The sequence below is a fragment of the Acanthaster planci genome, linkage group LG04 (assembly GCF_054643075.1).
Source record: "Acanthaster planci isolate LZ-2023a linkage group LG04, COTS_SCS, whole genome shotgun sequence".
Classification (NCBI taxonomy): Eukaryota; Metazoa; Echinodermata; class Asteroidea; order Valvatida; family Acanthasteridae; genus Acanthaster; species Acanthaster planci.
In genome coordinates, this window is record NC_141780.1 from 17,916,601 (window position 1) to 17,936,908 (window position 20,308).

Consider the following 20,308-nt stretch of genomic DNA (forward strand, 5'->3'; position numbering starts at 1 on the left):
AGCTGTGCTTCTTGAATTACGACAACAAAGGCGTATGCGAGTTCGACGAACCACAATATTGTAATCAATTTTCAACAAATACTGTTGTCCTGATGCAGAGTAGGCTGTACATAGGCTAATGGCTCTGTAATAAGCTTGGCACTTAAAACAAAGTAAAATAAACATATGAAATTCCAATAACTCACATTCTATTACACTTGGCAATCCTCACTTCTGTGCTATTATATTAAAGTAGTAAGAATTTCTGACTTCAGATCTGCCTATCAGTTGCAGTGACGCACCCAGGATTTGTCGTAGAGGTGGGGGAGGGGGGTCAGACCAGAATTTACCCCCAAAATAGGCCACGATGCTTAACCCCCCCGTTGCGCAGGGGACTGTGGCATGTACAGCTATATCAGAACTGGGTGTATGTTGTATCTTTGTTTGGCAGGAAAAAAATGAAAGAAAATCAAACCGCGGGCAGGGGCCTCAAGCTCCCAAGCACCACCCCCCCACACGAGTATTCCACTGTTCAGTTGTATAAAACTATAAAAGGAACGCCTCTCAAGGCTGGAAAGGGAATTTTGGACTGATAGGCTACACAAACTTTGTATGTAACAAAAAAAAAACAAAAATAACATGAGTGACACAAAAAAGGTACTGAAATTAAGATTTCCTTCTTACACTTGTTGACATTACAACGCAAGTATTCATTTGGAAGTAGCAGCGGCAAGAAGTTGTCGTTAAACTCCACACGCCAAGTACACTCACGTTCTGAGAATTTCATCAGCTTGCATTTCGTGACGATTTTGCAGACTGAGGGCGCTTTACATGATTCGCGTGTGCAGTTGTTATGTACCGGTATTCTTTCAGTATGAAAACACATACTTGGCAGCATTATTGGTCTCGTTCAGAGCACATGTACCACTACCGATCCGAATAAATTTTTCTTATCATGAGCTTTTTTTAATGCGGATTTTGAAACCCGACATTTGGAGTACAAAATCAGAAGAAAGGTCAATGATGTAGTTATTGTGCCAGCAGAGTGCAAAACGAATTTTTTTTCCTGTAAGGCCTTTCGTTTCACACTGCGGAACCCAAACTGCGAGCAAATATGATGAATTTTAAATATTACTGTGGGCCGTTAGGGTACTCTCCTCCATGCAGGGGCAAAAAGCTGAGGATTACGCTCACGATGCACGAGCTGGCCTGAAAATGGTTCTAACTACCCGGCAACCTCGTTATTCGTCCACGATTGAGACAGTTCCCGTCAATGGCGGTTAGCCAAATTTCTTTTGGCACAACACGCTGGGGGAAAACCCGACTTGAAGGAAGGCTGTAAACGTGGCTCTCGAGGATTTTTCTCAAAAGGAAATAATAAAGTCCACGTCTTAGGCCTGCCCTGCAACTTGCGTCGGGGTTTTGACTTTGAACATTAAATATTAATTTCAAGTCATAATTTTAAACCTTGAGAAGACGTCTTTGGACAGCTTGAGTCATCGTGACATAAATAGGTCCCAGGTCGCAAGTTGCCTGTGCAGTGTCTGAGGTACAGGCCTTTGAACGAATCTTGCATGCTGGGAGTTAATTAAAGAAGAACTACGGACTTGATGTCAGGGATATACCACACCGCCCGACACATCAAAGCGTTGAGCCAAGTTTGTTCTTTCCGTACACAAACTAAAGCACAATGGCTAAATCTTCCTTTCACGGGATCTGGTTACACGTGCCTGAGAACTTTATCCTGCGCCTAAAGTTCTTTCCAAGAAAAGAGTCTGATTTTTTTTTTACTACGAGTTTGTCTTGGGGAGTATAAATTGAAGTCAGAAAGCAGGATGATTTTCTTTATCGTATGCTATCTTGTTTTATTTATCCCAGCTTGCGGTAACACGGCCTCGGTGACTGCCAGGGTTCGATTTTCTAGCTCTTTAATTATCGTGGATGTCACGTCAATACCAGTCACTCGGTTATATCCATGGTGCAAGCACCACGTACTGAGTTAATATTCGGTCGATTCTTTTTTTCTCCCTAGAGAAATGATGCAGTGTGAGACGTCGTCTACACGTACGTGTAATTGCCTTAGTCTTTTATACAATGCGCTTGTTCAACCATTTTGATTGTCGCCTGTCGCTCGTAGGTGGCCCTTCGCTTGCTAGCGGCTACAGCCACCATCCTATAGACGTGTGTGCTCGCGGCCTCCGTCAGATGATTCGGACAAGGCTTCATTGTTTCATTTTTTCCCCAGGTTCTATTAATTGCATATACAAAGTGCAAAACTAAAACGGAATATCTGTTTTTTCCCCGCTAAACCCATGTCTTAAAGGTACCAGTGAGTGCAGATTACAGAGCAGAATCCAGAAAGACATTCATTGGAGGGCTCACGGAAGATTAGGGGCGGTGATACGGAATTCGTAGGGGGGATGGAAAGGCTCCCGTGTTCAACCCAAACCTTTTTGTTATAGAGTTTTTTTCCGAAAATGTTCACAAGGAACAGAGTTTACAAATCTCCGAGAATTGTCCTCAAATGCGCGTGTATTAGTCAGGTCAGGCCGTGTCCGAAACGGGCTTCCAGAGCTACGGCTAGGTCTATTGTCTACGCGTCTCCACGCATTTCCAATGGCGCGAAGACCTAGGCGTAGCTCTAGACAACAGATTCCGATGCAGCCTCGTCAGATTGCTCATTTACCGATCCTTATGAAGACAAATTGAACGCTTGACTCTCCGACAACGGAGTGTGCACAGCTTGGATTGTCACCAATCGCGACGTTTAACTTCCCAACCTCACAGTCAACAACACTGGGCCCATTCTCCATGACTTTTTAGGTTGGATCTGGAAACTAAGTTGGATAGGAGATGAGTCACCGGAGCAGTCTTCCTCTCCCAGAATTTGGCAGGAAAATGTACTGCCATAATTATGTTGTGTACAATTTGCTGTTTCCATAGCTTTGTGTACATTCGGTCCCTCCATAGCTTTGCATAGAGTTCAAGGACGTTTGATTTGCTCATCGTAACTTTCTTTGGCGGCCTGACGGGGGGGTTTACTACCGCTAGGTCTGCCACTGCGTCCCCTACCTTTACTAGCCCCGCCCCCCAAATTGACCCCAGCCATGAACGGGTTTTGTCCTTCGACGTGTTAGTTGTTGTATACTGATTAGAAGTAACATTCCAATGGTGGTATTGCTTATTAAAAAAAAGTACAATTATATGATTTTTGTACGTGACAGTTGCATATAACTGGTTTTTTACGGCTGAGTCAGAAGGCTAAATAAGGTCAAGGATTTTTTTTAGGTAACTGCCAAAATGTAAAAATACTTTGCATGCATACCTCGTCCATAAATCGACCCCTTTCGTGTAAAATGCGGGGAAAAACCACGACAATCATTTGTCACCTAGAGTCCAACAACTCTACCTTTGTTCTGTTATACAAAAGCAGTAAAGTGAAGTGGCTTCAGTGCTTAATGACTCGTGCCTTCTTTTGGACAAGCATTCCGTGAAGCATGCAACCAGTAATTCGCCGACTGTGGCGACAGTGGCGTGTTAGCCGACGGTATATACGAAATAGCTTCAATTGTGCATGGTTGGTCGCTTTCAAGAGCAGTCTGTACACCATGAGACTTTTGTCAGCCCACAATGCTTTCACTGAATGAATTCCACAAAATATGGCCCCGTTATCACGTGAAAGAAACTTTTTCATGAATTCTTGGTAAAATTGAATTGATCCCGAGTAAGCACACGTCACTCAGATTACAATTAAAGTTAAGTTGGATAGCGCTATAAAAAGGGCAGAACTATCTTTCAAACTATGATCTCCACTACCAATCCACGTTGTCATGACACCAATAACATCGTTTGCGAGTGTACAAACAATTGTCTTTATTTATTTCATGTTAATAAAATGAACCGTTAGGAAATCCACGACCACTGAAGCTGAACAAGACACTTGGAATTTGGTTTCAGTCTGCATCATTTTGAATCTCACCGGAAGAACATTAACTTTTGCAATATGAAAACCAGAATGCTTTAGTCATTAGTTACTGATAATCATTGCGAAATCACACACATTGTTTGATTAGGTAAACCGTCATCTATCTAACGTACACCCCTTATTATACCAAGTAAACAGTGTTGATGTGAGATATTCTATCAGAAGGAGAAATTGCAAGTTCAAGTCACCCTTTTCGCAGTTCTCGGTCCTTAATATTTGTTTAGATGTTTTTTATAAGAATAATAAACAAAAATGTAATTTTTTAAGTATTTGTATTACTCGTTCCCGGATATGCATACATCTTTATCACGCTCCTTTCGCTTCAGCTATAGCTGAAGCCACGACCACAGTCGTAGCCACAGCCATAGCCATAGCCAAAGCTTTAAAACTCCTTCCAATACTGAGTATTTCTTGACTGTATAATACTTTCAAGTTGTTAAAATAGTTGTTGACCAAACTTGTCATATCTCAAGTCATACAAAATGATTCATGTCATACGCAACAAAAATGTTAACATCAAAGTATAAAAGAAAAACGCTGTGTTTTACCTAGCAGGAACTCCATGATTCAAGATTAGCTTAATTTGGACTGGAGGCCACAGAGAGATGTTTGTATTTTTTCGGAAGGATCGCTAACATCTTTAGATACATGCATTATTATTGCTCCACGGCACTTGAACTATACAGCCATTGACCTTTAAAATTCAAACAGGTCAACATTATTATAACAACAATCTACAGCCTCTAGGTTTTGCTTAATAGTATAAAGCAAGATAGTCGGATAGGAATACATTTGTGCCTCGTATGGCAGTTTCCCCTATTATAACAAACATTAAAGTTTCCACGTAAAAAGTGAATAACAGAAATTCAGAAGGCCAGGAGTTTCATAATACTGAGACACGTGAACTTCCCTTGAACTCCTGTTGAGTACGTTGAAGAGTAGCCATGTTTTATCCCATCCAAAGAGGCAACATGAAACATTTAGTTGGCCCCAACTGCACGTACATGAATACTTCATTATGACAGCACAGCTCCTTTTCGACTGTGCGACAATCTATTGCTGGATACTTACTTTATGTAAATCGTGTACATGAATTATTGCAGAACCCGCTGCTATAGGCAATCAACTAGTGAGTAACTATTAGCAAGCTAGGCATGTAGGTAGTTAACTGGTTTCAATATAGTCAGCATTAACTACTAATTGTTTTGATTATGCACACAAAGTTTGATAGCATCCAGTGCGAAAGAACTTCACATCGTTATCTCCCAATTGTTACCCCTTCACAATTTGTTACAGTTTTGTAACCCCCCCAAAAAAAACCAAAACAAAACAGCTTGCCATATTTTTACTGCAGGCACTAGAAAACTAGGAAAAACACCCGATATAGCAAACGTACGGTCAACTTACTCCTTATTGCTGATAAAGAATGCCTAAACCTCTTAAGCTATCACAACGTGCGTGAAGAGTTCGGAATAAAAACGTACCCCTAGTGTACCCTATACTTTATTGGGAAGTGTAAGGGAAAGCGCCCTGCATTCGAGTACTGTACACGTCGTATTGAAAAGTAGAAATAGGAGAACCTTTTTTCAGATCGACCGCTTCCCTTATGATAACTGTGGTGACAACACGGCGTCCTGCAAAAATCTGGACTAGTTGGTTTACTACATGTTTAAATAAAGGTATTGATCACTCCGACGTTATATAGAGTGTTTTTTTGTGTTACGCTGTACCGGGTGAGTATTTTAGCACCTTTCTCATACAAGTAGCTTTTCCAGAAACCATATACAATCGGTGATGATAGCATTGATGGAGTATAGTTTTATTTCATTGGACTTTTTGCTTATAATTTGTTTGAGAGGTTCTGCATGGTGTTGAGTGTATCTAGAAATGAACGCTGCTTCATTAAATGACTTCGCGGTCGTAATGTGATCAGATATTTCGTGTCCAATCTATGAATTTCGCTAAAAGTTAATGTGGCAGATGTTAACTGCGTTCCTCTTGCACAGTGACACTATGATCTCTTGACATCAGAGGGAAACACTCCACCTTGTGACCTCGATTCCAGTGAAATCTCTGGCAGTCCTCGCTGCAGTATCTACTAAGTCTGCACCTCGAACACAGCCTGAATTTCGGACCGTTTTTAAGCTCCTCCGACCGGTTGCAACCTGGTGAAGAACACCAGCGGATCATCTTGAGATGGGGGGTGCGGTAGACTGGGGCTCGCTTGCTGGTCGTGCCCGGGTTGCAGGTCCACTCCGTGTAGGTGCCGTCCGCCTGCCGAAGGTTCTCTCCAAGCCGTGCGATCAGTCCGGCTACCAGAAACCCTGATTTCGTGATCAGATCCCTGCGAATCATGTAATGCCAGAGTCGGCTAGCCTCCTTCATGACTTGGTACTCACGCAGTAAAGTCCGGGACGTGTTGCCGCCGCTCTGGCCCATCAGATCAAGGATTCGCAGGCAGGTCTCTCCGATGATAATGTTCCTCGTGCGGCTCAGCAGACTTACTACTGTCCGGATGAAGCCACACTGACAGCAGACTACAATGACGTCGCGATCCCACGAAGCGTACAGACAGTTGTAAGAGATGGCAAGAGCTGAGACAACAACGCTGTTCATACTGTAAGAAGACAAGACAAGTTCCTCGGAAGCGGACGATACAGACTCTCGGCTTATCTTCCTTTCTCTCTGCTGCTCATGCCGCCTGTTCGCTTTGTTCTCACGAAGATTCTCAGATGTTCTGAGACAAGACAAGATCAGTCTGTTCATCATCGGAATCAGGTCTACTCCCGCCTGAGCAATCCTCTGCAGAGCAGGGGGGTACAAACAAGACATCCAGAGAATTCTCAGAACGCTCTGCATCTTCAGATCTAGACAGACATCCGGGTTACCTGAGTCAGTGCACAGGTAACCCAAGCAGTGTTCCAAGAGAGTCTCCGCAAGGCGCTGCACGATCCGACAGTAAATGTACTTATCCACGGAGCTCAGATCGTCCAGTCCGTCGAGGAGTTGATCCAGTGTCGTTTGGTCCTCCGCTCCCGGACGCCGGAGGTGCCGACCAAAGTTCCGGACGTGCCCCTCCAGGTCACCATGTCGAAGTGCAGCCACCACTTTGCTGGTGGGTGGTAGCAAGCGGGTAGCCTGCATACTACTCGTGCTCTGGTAGGCACTCTGGCTGCTCGTGGCAGGACTGGAGCTCCCTCCATCCTGTATGTCCCCGTCAGCGTCATTCGATCGAGGGATGCCCGTGTATCTCGACCTCTTCTTCATTTTATTAACTCGTTTCGCCTTGACGCCTACAGAGCCTCGGCAAGGACGAGGCGAGACGACTACAGCATTCTCCGTCAGTCGCGCCTCTCAACCCGTCAACATTTCGACCGGATTCACCGAGTCTTCCATGGCAATCCAATGCATATTTTAACACGGAAACTGCGGCAATGGGACATTTAAATCCGTCCTGAATCATCGAGTTCACTATCCCGTGTCCAAGTTATCAAACACCTTCCTCCTTCGTGTGAAATATACCCTCACAGCAGGCGTGGAAACGACAGAACCTAACAAACATGTCGAGTTTACGACCTGACCATTTTACTTTATACGAAGACCGCCTCAACTTCCATTATCCTGCTTTTACTGCAAGGTCAGGGAATACAAAAGAACACTCCTGGCGTAGCTTTTCTCCCTTCGTTGGCTTTTTTGTACTTTCCTCGCCTGAATGGACTTCCGAAAGTATTTGTGCATTTTAATAAACCTGTTTGGCTCGTTGCAACAGTACAGTTGGGGTCGCCATGGCACAAGACTTGTGAATCTCTTTCATAGTAGAGCAGCAGAAACGCTCCCGATCATTCCGCACAAATAAGCTGCATGTAAAAAGGGAGAAAAGTTAAGATAGATTTAGAGAAAAAATCACGTTGTAGGTAGAATAACCCCTATCAAAGACCTGTGAACTAATCAGTGAGTGAGACGAAATCCCGCGGCATGCAAGTGCAAGAATGGGCCTTGTGAGGTTTGGTGTTAACTCGAGCCTGGAAGCTTTCGACATGAAAATGAAAGACCTTGGCCTCTTGTTAATGACTGAATTTTGCCTTATTCACAAGTCAGCCATTTTGAATTGAAAGCGAGGTTAACTTGTTTATTTTGGGAAACTAAAAATAAAAGCAATGCAAAAATGTTCATTATAAATTAATGTCATCTGTGCCAATGGATAATGTAAACTCTGTGATTAATTATATCAAAACGTTCTAAGCCACATTTTCTAAAAATGAAAGGGAGGCATGGAACCCAACATAGTCTGGCACCGTCCTCATTTAACAGACTACAGTGAATAAGATTCTGGGAACCAAATCGAAATGGATTCCCTGAAAATAATGTCTATTTGTTCGGTTTTGAAAAGGTATCTTCTCATTTTGCAGAAAAAAGTCTATTACTGCATGCACTGCATAAACTGTGGTGTTAACAATAACATTTTGTGTTATCAGATGACCACACCAAAATGTTTTACCTTAACATCGCTGGTGATACTTTACACACCTAAAAGTGTTATAATGCACTGGGAAATATTAAAAGTACCACCAACAGTGTTGAAATAACACCCAAAATGTTAATACTGATAACACTGATGTGTGGTGCACTATAGTTTTGTTGGGAATAACCTATGGTGAACTACAGCTATAACGGCGTTTCCAATGGTGAGGAGTACAAGTGGTAACTCGTCTCGGGGGCAACTTGTGAGGATTTTGTTGTGTATGTATATCAACGGGTTCAGGTTTTTTTAGGGGGGTTAATGTTGTATCATTAAAATTACAGAATAAATCAAAGAGAAATACAAAACAAGGGGAGAACAATCTTACAATGCTAAAATGTTGAAATGTCAGAAAGAGATTAACAACCGGAAATTCCAAGGTTTTCGGGACAGTAAAACGTTTTATCCCCTAAGCATGCCGCATCCACGTCAAAATTTTGACAGGGGGAGGAGTTCCACTACTTTCGGGCCAAGAAACCGGTCTGTGAGTCGCACAGGATAGGAAACTTTGATTTTGAAATTGTTCTCAAATTGACAAGATGTCATTGCAACCTTAAAGAACAACATGATTTCTCTGATCTCCTTGAGTAGTAAATTTACATATGCCACAGGAGACGCCAGGCACACAACGGCGTGCTTTCACACCGAACTCGTAATGTCTTTAAGGTAATTTGATTTTCCAAGCATGACCATCTATTTGTTCGAGGCTGAAACTAACTTGAAATGCTCTTGGAATTAATGCAGCCCAATTTGATCATCACATTGAAGATTCTTGATCCATTTACAAGCGCTTCTCCTTTGGCTGTGCGGAATTTCTGAAGTCATGTGACCAAGCTTCTACGCTATCACAAGTTTCCCCTTGTAAAGACTTAGAAGGTGTTTTTTTAAATTTCCACACGGCATATTACAGTGAGCAGCAAAACAGTTTTTTAGAGCGTTTATTCTGTTTCTAAGCTTCCCGAGACTGGGGATGGTATTGCTTTAAAGGCAAGCTTCGAATCATTATTCTGTTTGGTAATTAGTACAAGAACCACGTTGAATGCTTTGATGAAATGTTATTTTCAAAAAAGGTAATTACATAAGCAATGATATTACATTTATGAGGCTGTTAATTACCTGGACTACAAAAGTTAACCATCCTGACGAAAGTGTGAAATTAAAATCAGTCTTTACAAATCCAAACGCCTGAAGCAATTGGACCTTTATGAGAGTGAGAGACGCTCAAGTTTCCCTTGGACCGACGGGCTGAATTTCTTCAGTTTTGTATTTTCATCGACGGAAGCTGTGATTTGTTTGTCTTTCATTTTCAAAGGTTCTTTGTGATGAAAAGCTCCATGTTAGGGCTACGTACATGTACGTCAAAGGAAATGTACATCCATCCGTCATCAGAACTATCCTGGCGGCATTTAACATTTTGCTTTGTCTCATATTAAGTCTTGGATGGGGGACTGTATTGTCCTTCGTTCAAGGCGTGTACAGTGGAATGGCCTTTGACGTCACTCGCACTGGTGACGTTTTTGATGTGGTCGTGGTGACCTGGACTCGTGACGTCACCGCAGAGGTCAAGATCATCAGCTGGGCCGGCTTTGCCACATGCTGGGAAATTCTATTTTATCGATTGGGTGAAGTTGAAACACGATGTAAATAATACAACAAGTGTCGCTACACTCTAAAGCACATGGAGTTTTTAATTACATCGGGCTGTCAGCATTTTCAAGGTGACCAGGTTATAACGTGTCATTATTTGTGCTGGTAGTGAGAAGTTACTTCGTCGTAAAATTAGGAATTTTATAATTGGAATGAAATTCCTGGCCGTTGGTTAATGCGGGCAACTTTGACCAACGTGTTGGAAGGGTTTGTCACAATCATAAAGGCTTGAAGGCGCCCGTTTGAATAAGTTTTGGACAAAATATCTACTTGCTTCGAAACCGCTGCCCTTTGTATTCCAATACTTCTACTTCGACCTCCGGCTATTTTTTTTCTTTGGAAAGTATACAAGCGTCAAACTTGCTGGAGGTCGATCAACGTGAGAAATAGTATAGTGTAAATGCATGCCTTCGAGAAGCCTTTGTAGTATTTTTTATGACGTACCGTTCGTAATTGGAGGGAGTATAGCAAAGCTTTTTGTTGGGCTGTTGCAAAATCGAATAAATTTTGCGATCATTTAGGGTTATATCAATTAGGCTGTGGGTAATTCCGGTGAGATAACAGTCGACTTAGGGATATTTTGCACCAAATTAATGCCTTCATCAGTTATAAATGAAAACAAATGATACAGACAATAATAAGTGAAATAGATCATGAATGCAAAACCACTCTGAGTTTGCACCGAAGACGGTTATTTTCACCGTTCTGGTTTTGCTTCTAGTGTCTGATGGCTTTTAAATGTTCTAGCCAGTTAAATGAATTATGGCACTCAGCACACCGTTTTGCCACGCAATATACGACGGGCTGAACTTGCTTTTTGTGAAAACGAAACTTGCCCAAGGCAAATATGTGACTGCATAATCAACAAAATCACAGGGTTGAAAACTAACCTTTCAAATCGACCATTGTCAAGATATATGACCTTGTTCATGGATCATGGTTGGTCCAAACGAACCTAATAAATGTGGGTGACATAGGCCTATTCGTCTACTGTAAACTTACATCGGGGATGGGGAATTGTGAAAAAAATGAGAGCCGGGAGTGGGCGACACGAGGGGATATGTTGGACCACAGAGCAAGGAGGCCAGATTGCTTATTGTGGCAACTCTGAACAGTGCTAGTTATTTTACTGTCAGCTGTCACGTCAAAGAATTTAAGTGGGAGCCCCAAATGGGAGACAGGGTGAAGTGCAGTGGGGTTGGCGAATTTGTGACTATTTCAATGGTTGCAGAATTCTATTTTTAATGTTCTGTATGAAGTCTGTGATAGTTTCGACGACAGCCCACCTTTAAAAGTCACCCGCAATAAAAGAAATTCAATCTCGTCTTCGCAGAGACCCTTGAGGCCTCTTGTCTGTGAAATCACACTCAGCACCGTTCGGTTTCCCAAATGTCTCACACACAATATGAGGAGCTGGGGACGTTGCCTTTTGTGGACAGCTGCATATCCCTCAATTTTCACAACAAAACAAACTAGGATCTCCGAGTAGGGTGTTACAAGAAATTCACAGACTTCAACCTGCTCTGACGCTCGGGTAATTCCCCAAGGCAAATTCGCTTTGACCTGCAGGGGCCGACACGAGTATGGCTATAGGCGAAACCATATAGCATCGTTCAAATATTATAATGTATGTGCATAATTTGCAGACACTGCTCACAGTTAAGTAACCACTGTCACTTGCGTGTGTCGGACTACGTGTACACATCACTATTTTTCCAATGCAAATGATTGATCAATAAAGAAACCACCCGCCATAAACACGCTTTCAGCTCCCCTAACACAAACTTACCACATAAGGTGAGAAGGCCCCTCAACTCATTCGGCGCCATATTGAGGTAACTTAATTGCCTCGTAGTAACCTAGGAATTTCGCAGCATTGCCAAATTCATTTCATGCAGGGTGTTTACACAGGCATAGTCACATAAAATATGGGTATATCATTTACATTAGTGATGAAAGGGATATCAACGGACACACACAAGCGAGCACCATTCAGGGGCGGCGATACCGTACCCGCAGTATGAATTATATGGTTCATGAATTCAGAGAATAATCAATTAGACCTACTCTCGGCTTGAAAATGACACAACGATATCGGCGAGGGGAGCTTGATTTGTTCGACTTGTTGGAACTTGTGCAGATGTTTAACTGCGAATAATGTACACGTATAATATCGTAGGCTGTATTCACTTACAGTGGGTTACATAATTTGTCGCATTTTACATTAAGCACAGGCTCAGATACCTGCATAAAGTACGAAGGCCTTCCAATTATAAAGCGGGTGTAGTGGATCTATGCCCAGCAAGAAATGAGACCGAGGGGTACCCCCCCACATGTCCAATCCCTATATACATTTCAGACTATTGTTACTTAACACATCCCCCCCAAGATGTCTGAAAGGAATTCCCCAGATTCCTGCGAGACAATGACCAACACAAAGCAGGGGGGGGGTTCTCTCTGTCTCATACCTTGCTGCATATGTGTGGATCTATTGGCAAAGGCAGGGGCGTCCCTCATGGAAGTGAAACACAACTTATAGGCGAGATATATTCCGATTATTTTCGCTTTTGTCCCTTACCCGTTATTGAACGCCTGGTCGTGGCTGTGTCGTGTTCTGTCATGTTCTGAAGTTTTTGAATCATTGGATACGCTATACGTGTGGATGTGAATAACTTTCATATTGGTAGCTGATAATAATAAATACGGGAACGAGTTGATTTTCCAACCGTAAACATGGTGATGCCGCCGGGATTGTTTCGGAAATTCCTACTGGACGATGGTAATGTTGCATGTATGCTGCAACCACTTTAAAGGAACCAGGAAATAGAAATATTTTAATAAATGTTACTAAAATCCCTTGAAATTGCATCTTTGAGTTTCAATTAACCTGATTTTAAAGTTTTGTGACGCAATTTTAACCTATATTTTGATTTTTTTTGTTTTTTATGCTTTTGCGTATTTGCATATTCATGAGCAGAACTATGATGTCATTCAAGGCAGTGAATCTCAATGTTGCGGATTTCCAGATTCCAGAAACTTTCCAGATTTTTTAACCACTGCTATGGCAGATTTCATTTTCTTTGGTAATTTATTGCTGTGTAAATATATGACAATAATCCAGTGAAAATCCTTTTCACAGAAATGTTCCCAGATAGCAAATTTGGGGTTCACAATTTGAACATGAAAACGTGCAACCTGAACCATGTCTTCCCGGATTTACATCAAAGCAAAAGCGCCCTCACTTGTCCTGAAATGCTTGGTCAATTTTTAATGGTTAAAGAAGTGCACTGTTCAGTTCACGTAACTCAAAAAAGATGTCAAATAGTCTTCATGCATGGAAGAAGAGTACAGATTTACAAAAAGTGATTCTAAGAAAGCTTCATTTCCCGGATCCTTGAAATGCTTATCCATATACAAATATTTTATAGGCCCACGCTTTGTATATTTCCCCCCTCATCTTTCACACTTTAATATGGCACGTTTCTGCATCCACATTCAGACCGATATCGGTCTGCCAGGGGCGCATCGTGCTAACGTTTACTGCGACTGTTTTGGTTTTTGGTTTTTTGGCGTCACAGTACGGCAACATCACAGCCGTGAACTACGGCTTCTCGTCGAATGGAGAAACCATCCCTTATAGGGCCAAGTGAAGCCAAGAATAAGGCATCCCGTTGCACTGATGTCTGCTGAGTATATCCCATACAGTCGACAAGGGCCATACTTGTCTTGATTACACATTAATAAGACAAAAACCCGTAAAATGTAGTATAGAATTACTCATTAAGGTTTGTACCGCCTACCTAAGGAAAAGCACGTCACGACCGAAGAAACATCACATAATAATGCTTGTCCATTACAGAGGTGCTTTCAAGGGTTGTGTACATATGTTACTTGAAAGTGTGATAGAAGTTCAAAAACGAAGAAAGTATAAACTTGTTTTTTGGCCGTCGATTTGACTTTTACAGGTCACAATCCGTCCGCAGAGGACCTCACTCATGAGGTCAGCAACGACACTGACTCCTGAGCAATTTTAAACGTGCATTGGTGTCCTCCCTCTTGAAGGTCTCCACGCACTGTGTCCTCTAGAAGTGATGGCAGCGGATGCACTTGAGTAGCCTCTTAATTGACATACTTCCTTGAAGCCAAAAGCTAGACGTCAGTTATCACATTACGTCGCAAACTTCAGCCTGCACTGTCATCTTGCCCCAAGGCTTGCTGTAAGTCTGTACGGTAGCTCAGGCCCATCTCGGCTTATACAATTTAGAAAATCAATTGGATTAATTCCTCGTAAGGGCATGACATCCATGGCAGATAGTAATTTGGGAGTATTTCTGTGATTAGTTAGCTGACGAGTTGTTGTTGGTGGGGTTCTCTTTGAATTTTACGAATACTGTTGAACCGGCTTTGTGATGCCGAATCCAACCAATAGCCACACTGTATATTTATAGCCATGGTTATGGAAAGCACCTGTCCTGTATCCAGGTATCCAGTTGTGCGGATTTAACTGGAGTACGATGAGGTTTGCACGTTACTACCTGCGAACCTGACTCCTCAAGTGGAGTCTTTGTTTCCCTACCGGTGTCTACCGAATGCTTGAAAAAATAGTCGTGTGAATACCTTGAAAAAAAGCCAACAGCTTCAGGAATGCAACGGTGATGGTATAAAAATTGTAACCCTACTTTAAATTGTTATATTGAAAATAAAAACGCATGCTGCAACTCTACGAACGGATTTGTGTTTAATTGCACAATTTTGTGAAGCTCTACGTCAGGAAGGCTATCGTAGGTTATGTGCAAAGAGCTGTTTATGTGTCCTTCAGCAGTAACAAAAAATGAAACTATTTCCACTGAATGCGGTTCTTTCAATCTGGCTGCACTCGGCTCCTTCAGACAAGGAGCAATAGCACTGTTTCGTCCGAAAGCCAACCGATCATAGACGAACACTAAAGAAATTACAGTAAATAAAAATAACAACTTTTTGAAACAAAATACTGTTTTTGCTTGAAATGGTAGAAAAATGTGGCCTTTGCGAGCACTTATACGTCACTTGTCAGATTTCATGTTCACGTGCAGTTACAGAATGCATTTCCAATTTGACTTTCGACTCGGTCAGCGCCTGTCTGCGTACATCTGTGGATAGAAATGATAGCAATGATTGATCTAGTGCTCGTGAATGATTTCATCACCAACGAGATAACACGCCAGTACAGTTCCTTGACTGATCCAAGGAAAAAATAGTATTTGCACACACCAAGTCTTGATCTCTTTTTAACCAGCTCGATGAAGCTTATCCATAGCCGTCCTCCCGGGTGAATACTCGATATTATGATAAAATATTAATAGTATGAGAAATGTATAGGCTGTGATACCTGTTTTTACTTATAGTTCATACACTGTGCATGTCGTCCGTGTGAAATTAGAATGACAGACATGAATATATTGTAATTTGGAATTAATGACGGGAAGATATTGATGTCGACTAATTAACTATGCTTCAGTAGCCATCAATTCTGCTTTGTTTGTTATTAGCGCGATATGTGAGCTGTAAGGTGCGGTAAACAGACACTGTCCCTAAAGGTATTTTGTATTGTACATGTACATGCACCGTACATAGCCATACATGCTTTGAGTAATTTTAAAGCGGAAATAATTATGACTCAGGAAGTGGTTGACAAATATTTCCAAATAGGTCACTTGGGAGACATTTTGTGGTAAATTTTCAACATTAGGGAGACATCGGTCATTTGGGAGACATTTCAATGTCTCCCTAATGCTCCAACTACCAAAAGGAGGAAATTTTTTTCTGTCCACATTTTGAGAGATGATAGATTAGGGTCTGGAAGGAAAACATGCAAAGTTTGTTAAGATCGGATCACGGAATATTGAATTATGGAACGGTTTGAAAGTAAAGTTTGAAAAGATTTGTGCACGTTCCTATGGGAATGTCTCCCAAGTGACCCATTTTCGGGAATATAAAATTTCGAAATTATTATGGAGTCACGTTGATATTTGGGCAATGTTACCGTGCAGTTTTCATATGTGTGATATTAACATGGCACTATGATATTTTGCAATTCAATATTTCGATTACGAATTTCGGAAGTATTTTTTTTTTACAATTGGTTAAAGCCTGTAATATCTGTTTAAAAAAAACAAGTTTCGTCACAGTGGAATTAACGTGCACAAAAACATTATGTAAATGTCATGTCGCGACTTGTAATAGTCGTGTTTGATCCATATTAAACTGAAATATTTATTCTCTGGAAACTGCTCTCCAAGTGGCTCACGTGTCACAGCGATAGTTCGGCAACCGTTGTGTGAGCGTCGAAATATTCAGACATATAAGAGTGAACACTTTATTAGTGAGCGTTTCTCGACAATCGCAAGCGCACATAGACAAGGGCAGAATAGTGAGGGTGATATCTTTCGCCTCATGTTTTCCAGCGTACGTTTTAATAATAACATTTTAAAGCTGGCGGTATTTTGCCCTACTCCTTGCTTTTACGTCTGTTGACAGTCAAAATGATGAAATTAAAGATTTCAAATCTTTGCAAAATAAGCCATCTGCATGAGAACGTGAGCTCAAATGTTGCGCTCTGAATGCCAACTCAAGGAGAAAAAAAAGACGGAGTGAAGAAAGTAATGCAGGAATATCAGCGTGGCCGTTGGGCATGTCTGAATAGATGCGTGAATATACATGAAGGAAGGTTTAAGATATCCTAGACTCTGTCAGTTTCCTGGATTTCTAAATTGCAGGCCATGAGACAACGGCTATCGGAGGGCCGTTAAACAAATTCTCTAGCTAGCCCTGGAATGATTACAGATGCTTGAAAAATAGACAATTACACAACAGCTAAGACAAACGCAACCGATAACTTTAAAGACACTGTGAGGCGCGCATACATTCCCCTCCCCCAACTGCTCCAGACATTATGTGCCCCCCTTTAGCAAGTGGAGATGAACATGGCTTGTATGAGCTATGTACTGTGATAAATTAATATCTTAAAGTTAAACAGTGAACTTCCACTTCAAGTGCTACTTACAACACATATGAACGTGGTCATCGGGATTCGCCGTAATATGACCCCATCATCACAGCCGTTATGCAATTCTCCATCGTAGACAGTGCATGAAGGAAGAGATAAACGACCAAACACAACTATATTTCCTGTCATTCACAAGATAGCTTGGTCATGCTGATCAACTTCACGATGAAGCCACAATGCCTTCGTCAGTGCTGAAAATGGTGAAATCGGACGAGTAATTCATGCAGAAGGGTCTCCACACTCCTATCATAAAATCCAAGAGAAGATTTTATCAAGTCTGCCCCGGCTGAAGTTTTTTTTTTTTACCGAGAAATCTTGTTTAAACATCCGCGTAAGTGAGATACCAGAATCACACCGAAGCTCCTCCAATCATCTTTATTCCAACTGTGAAGACGTCCCCCGCGATCGACTGAATTCGTCCCGAGTGCCAATTTCTCCTCTTGCCAAGTCGTGGGTTTACCCGTCATCGTCCCTGGAATCTTCGGCATGCGCGCATAGCCGCAGCTCGGGACAAACTAGACGGCGTGTGCTGAGGCCCTCCCGTTGACCGGTTTGTGTTAGGTGTCTCACTGGGCCCCGCCGCCAGCACATGCCCATGCTCAATGCTGCCGATGCAAGGAGTGCCGGAGATGAAGTGATACCGCATGAAAGTCATGAATGTCAGTGCCAGGATACGAATACTTTGCACAGACGCACGCATCCAATGACACGCTTACAACAGCAGCGTACAGTTTACGTGGTGTATTAGGTTATTGACACTGCGTTTTGCATGTGCGGTTGTCTCCCCATGTTCTCCAGTTGGGGAAATGTCTGACCAACGTTGACTTGCATCACCTGGCGTACAGGCACCCAGGCCTATAGCCGCTCCACGGGGATCCGTTAAGACGTACTGTGTTGTGCATCTTGGAAATATGTTCCAACATCCCCCCCCAAAAAAAAAAAAAAAAAACGAAGCGGGTTTAAGGCGTCCCGCGACCCAAGGTGGTCAAAAACACTTCCACCAAGAGTGAAAATCTGTTTTCCAGGAGGGGTCTATTCGGAATTTGAATTTTTCAAAGGCAATTACTAGATTGATAACAAAAAAAGCATCCCTCACCTAAAATGAACTCAAAAAGTTGAAGCATTAGGTGCAGCGTTACATATTGGTGATATGGTATAGGGCATGCAGGTGGATCCAACAAAACGAATATGTGGGAGACTTCACTGAATTGCCATAAAATGGTAATCCCATTCCGGTGGAGTATCCAGGTCTTAGATACAGGGTGGGCAAATGGAAATGTGTCTGAGAATGACTGCCCAACTGACAAATTTTTGTCTTCCCTAAAAGAGTTGCCATTATCACCCCTGCCTACACCACCCCCACATAAAGATGGTAGCACCGTTTCTACAATCCCGGTGCTTTAAATTTTTCTAAAGAAGGGGACAACGTGTCTGGCGGGGGCCTGGGGTTGTAACTGTTAAAATTTCTCGGTAAAATAAAAATTCTACAGAGGCAGACCTCACATGATCTTCTCTGGGATTTTATGATACGAGGATGGCGATGATATTGATTGAATTGTCTGCCTGATTGCACTTTTTTCAGCACCGTCGTAGACGACCCCCACGATCGACCAAATCCCCCCCCACTGTTCCCATCCAAAGGCAAACTGCAGTCGTCGCCAGTGAGACAAGTTTTTCTGCGGTAAAAGCAGAAAGTGACTAGGATTTCTACAGTGGCTAAAAATAGTCTGGTCAATAGACCTTTTTCACCCACGTGACCGGAGTGCGCTAAATGTAAACAATACCACACCTGAGATCACCGCCTTGGCCACGGTGATCGCATATTCCTACGGGCAGCTTCAACCACGTGCAAGCGCACGTAAGTGCGAACGCTGCGTGCTGTTTATTTCTTTTAAAAAAGAAGATTACCATCACAACACTATCCACTCATTACCATCACAACACAGGGTGGTCCAGCACGATTGGGATATCGCAGGAAAAAGGTCTTTAGACACAAAACACGAAGTCACGCTTAATTTACATGTACGCCACTCAATGATCATGTACGCTTTTCTATGGGGCTCGATGGATATGTCCCACCCACAGATATATATCGCAATCTGTGGTCCCACCTCACCTCACTAGTGCCATAAGAAAGCGTACATGTAAACATCGTAACGTCATTATCTACAGAGGTTGTCCATGGCACTTCCGGTAAGAGGTTTTGTTCCACAGGGATACCCATGAGTAGACCTTAAATTTGTGGTATCCCAGAAAAAACAAAAGTAGTTACGAGACAGATGGCTGCCATGCACAACCTGTTTCCTAAAAGAGGACACAACGCACCATCCCACCTGCCTCAGCAAGTACTTTTTTTGTTCCCCGTCAGCTTTGAATGCTTTGCTGTTGACCTAATAAACAAAAAAAGTCCATATAATAGTGACCTGGGTTTGAATTGTAAAGCATAAAATGGGAATCTAAAATAATTATAGTGATTGCCAGAGGGCGCCCTCAACGATTTTACAAAACTAGAATAGGGACTTAACGGCCCTTAATACGTGTTCCGCGTCTGTGGAATTCTGCCAGGACAGGAGTTGTTCACACTCATTTATCATCGCGGGTATACGTAATCTGTGTAACCTTTTTACACATTTTTTTCGGACTATGAAACTTCTGCACCATTTGTGTAAGTGGAAGTGAACTGGAAGTAAAGAATAAAGATTGTAAAGATGGTTATTTACTCTAATTTTTGGGCATCAATGAAATAATAGAACCTGAAAGTAAAAGGTCACGCAACGAGCTTCCGGAAACCTTGCGCGGTCCGCCTATGGAGATTTTACATTGGGCCGTCCTATCATGCTAGATAACTTTGGAAGAATAATTCCTAACTTTAAACCACCCCATGAAACACTCATGTTGGAATTTTACCTTGGTCTCCCTCAAGTAATATTTAGGAAAGTGACCTGGAGATGGGTAAAAAAATGATTTTTTTTGACGACCTTTCACGTCGAGCGAAATCGTATCTAGGTCTCCTTGTTCACGGCACGTTTGTTTTCACTCCCCGTGCTTTTGTGAAAATGAGAGTGTACACTGTACAACGTTGCAAAGATTTACGTACCTTCAGTCGATGGGCTCCAGGTTCTGTTGAGTTGAC

The 20,308-nt window shown here is 42.3% G+C and overlaps 1 protein-coding gene across 3 annotated transcripts; it reads right to left on the reverse strand.

Moving 5' to 3' along the window:
* Window positions 1-3,824: 3,824 nt before the first annotated feature.
* LOC110987187 (uncharacterized) lies at window positions 3,825-17,853 on the reverse strand. Of its 3 annotated transcripts, none has more exons than XM_022249681.2 (2): window positions 17,173-17,853; window positions 3,825-7,821 (listed from the first exon to the last, which is right to left on the reverse strand). In XM_022249681.2, the coding sequence occupies exon 2, from the start codon at window positions 7,229-7,231 to the stop codon at window positions 5,948-5,950; it is 1,284 nt and encodes a 427-aa protein (XP_022105373.2). In that variant the 5' UTR covers window positions 7,232-7,821; window positions 17,173-17,853; the 3' UTR covers window positions 3,825-5,947. The 3 variants fall into 3 exon arrangements, with proteins under 3 accessions (XP_022105373.2, XP_022105374.2, XP_086992274.1); XM_022249682.2 differs by lacking the exon at window positions 17,173-17,853 and adding an exon at window positions 11,920-12,072; XM_087136148.1 differs by lacking the exon at window positions 17,173-17,853 and adding an exon at window positions 9,600-9,617.
* Window positions 17,854-20,308: the final 2,455 nt, after the last annotated feature.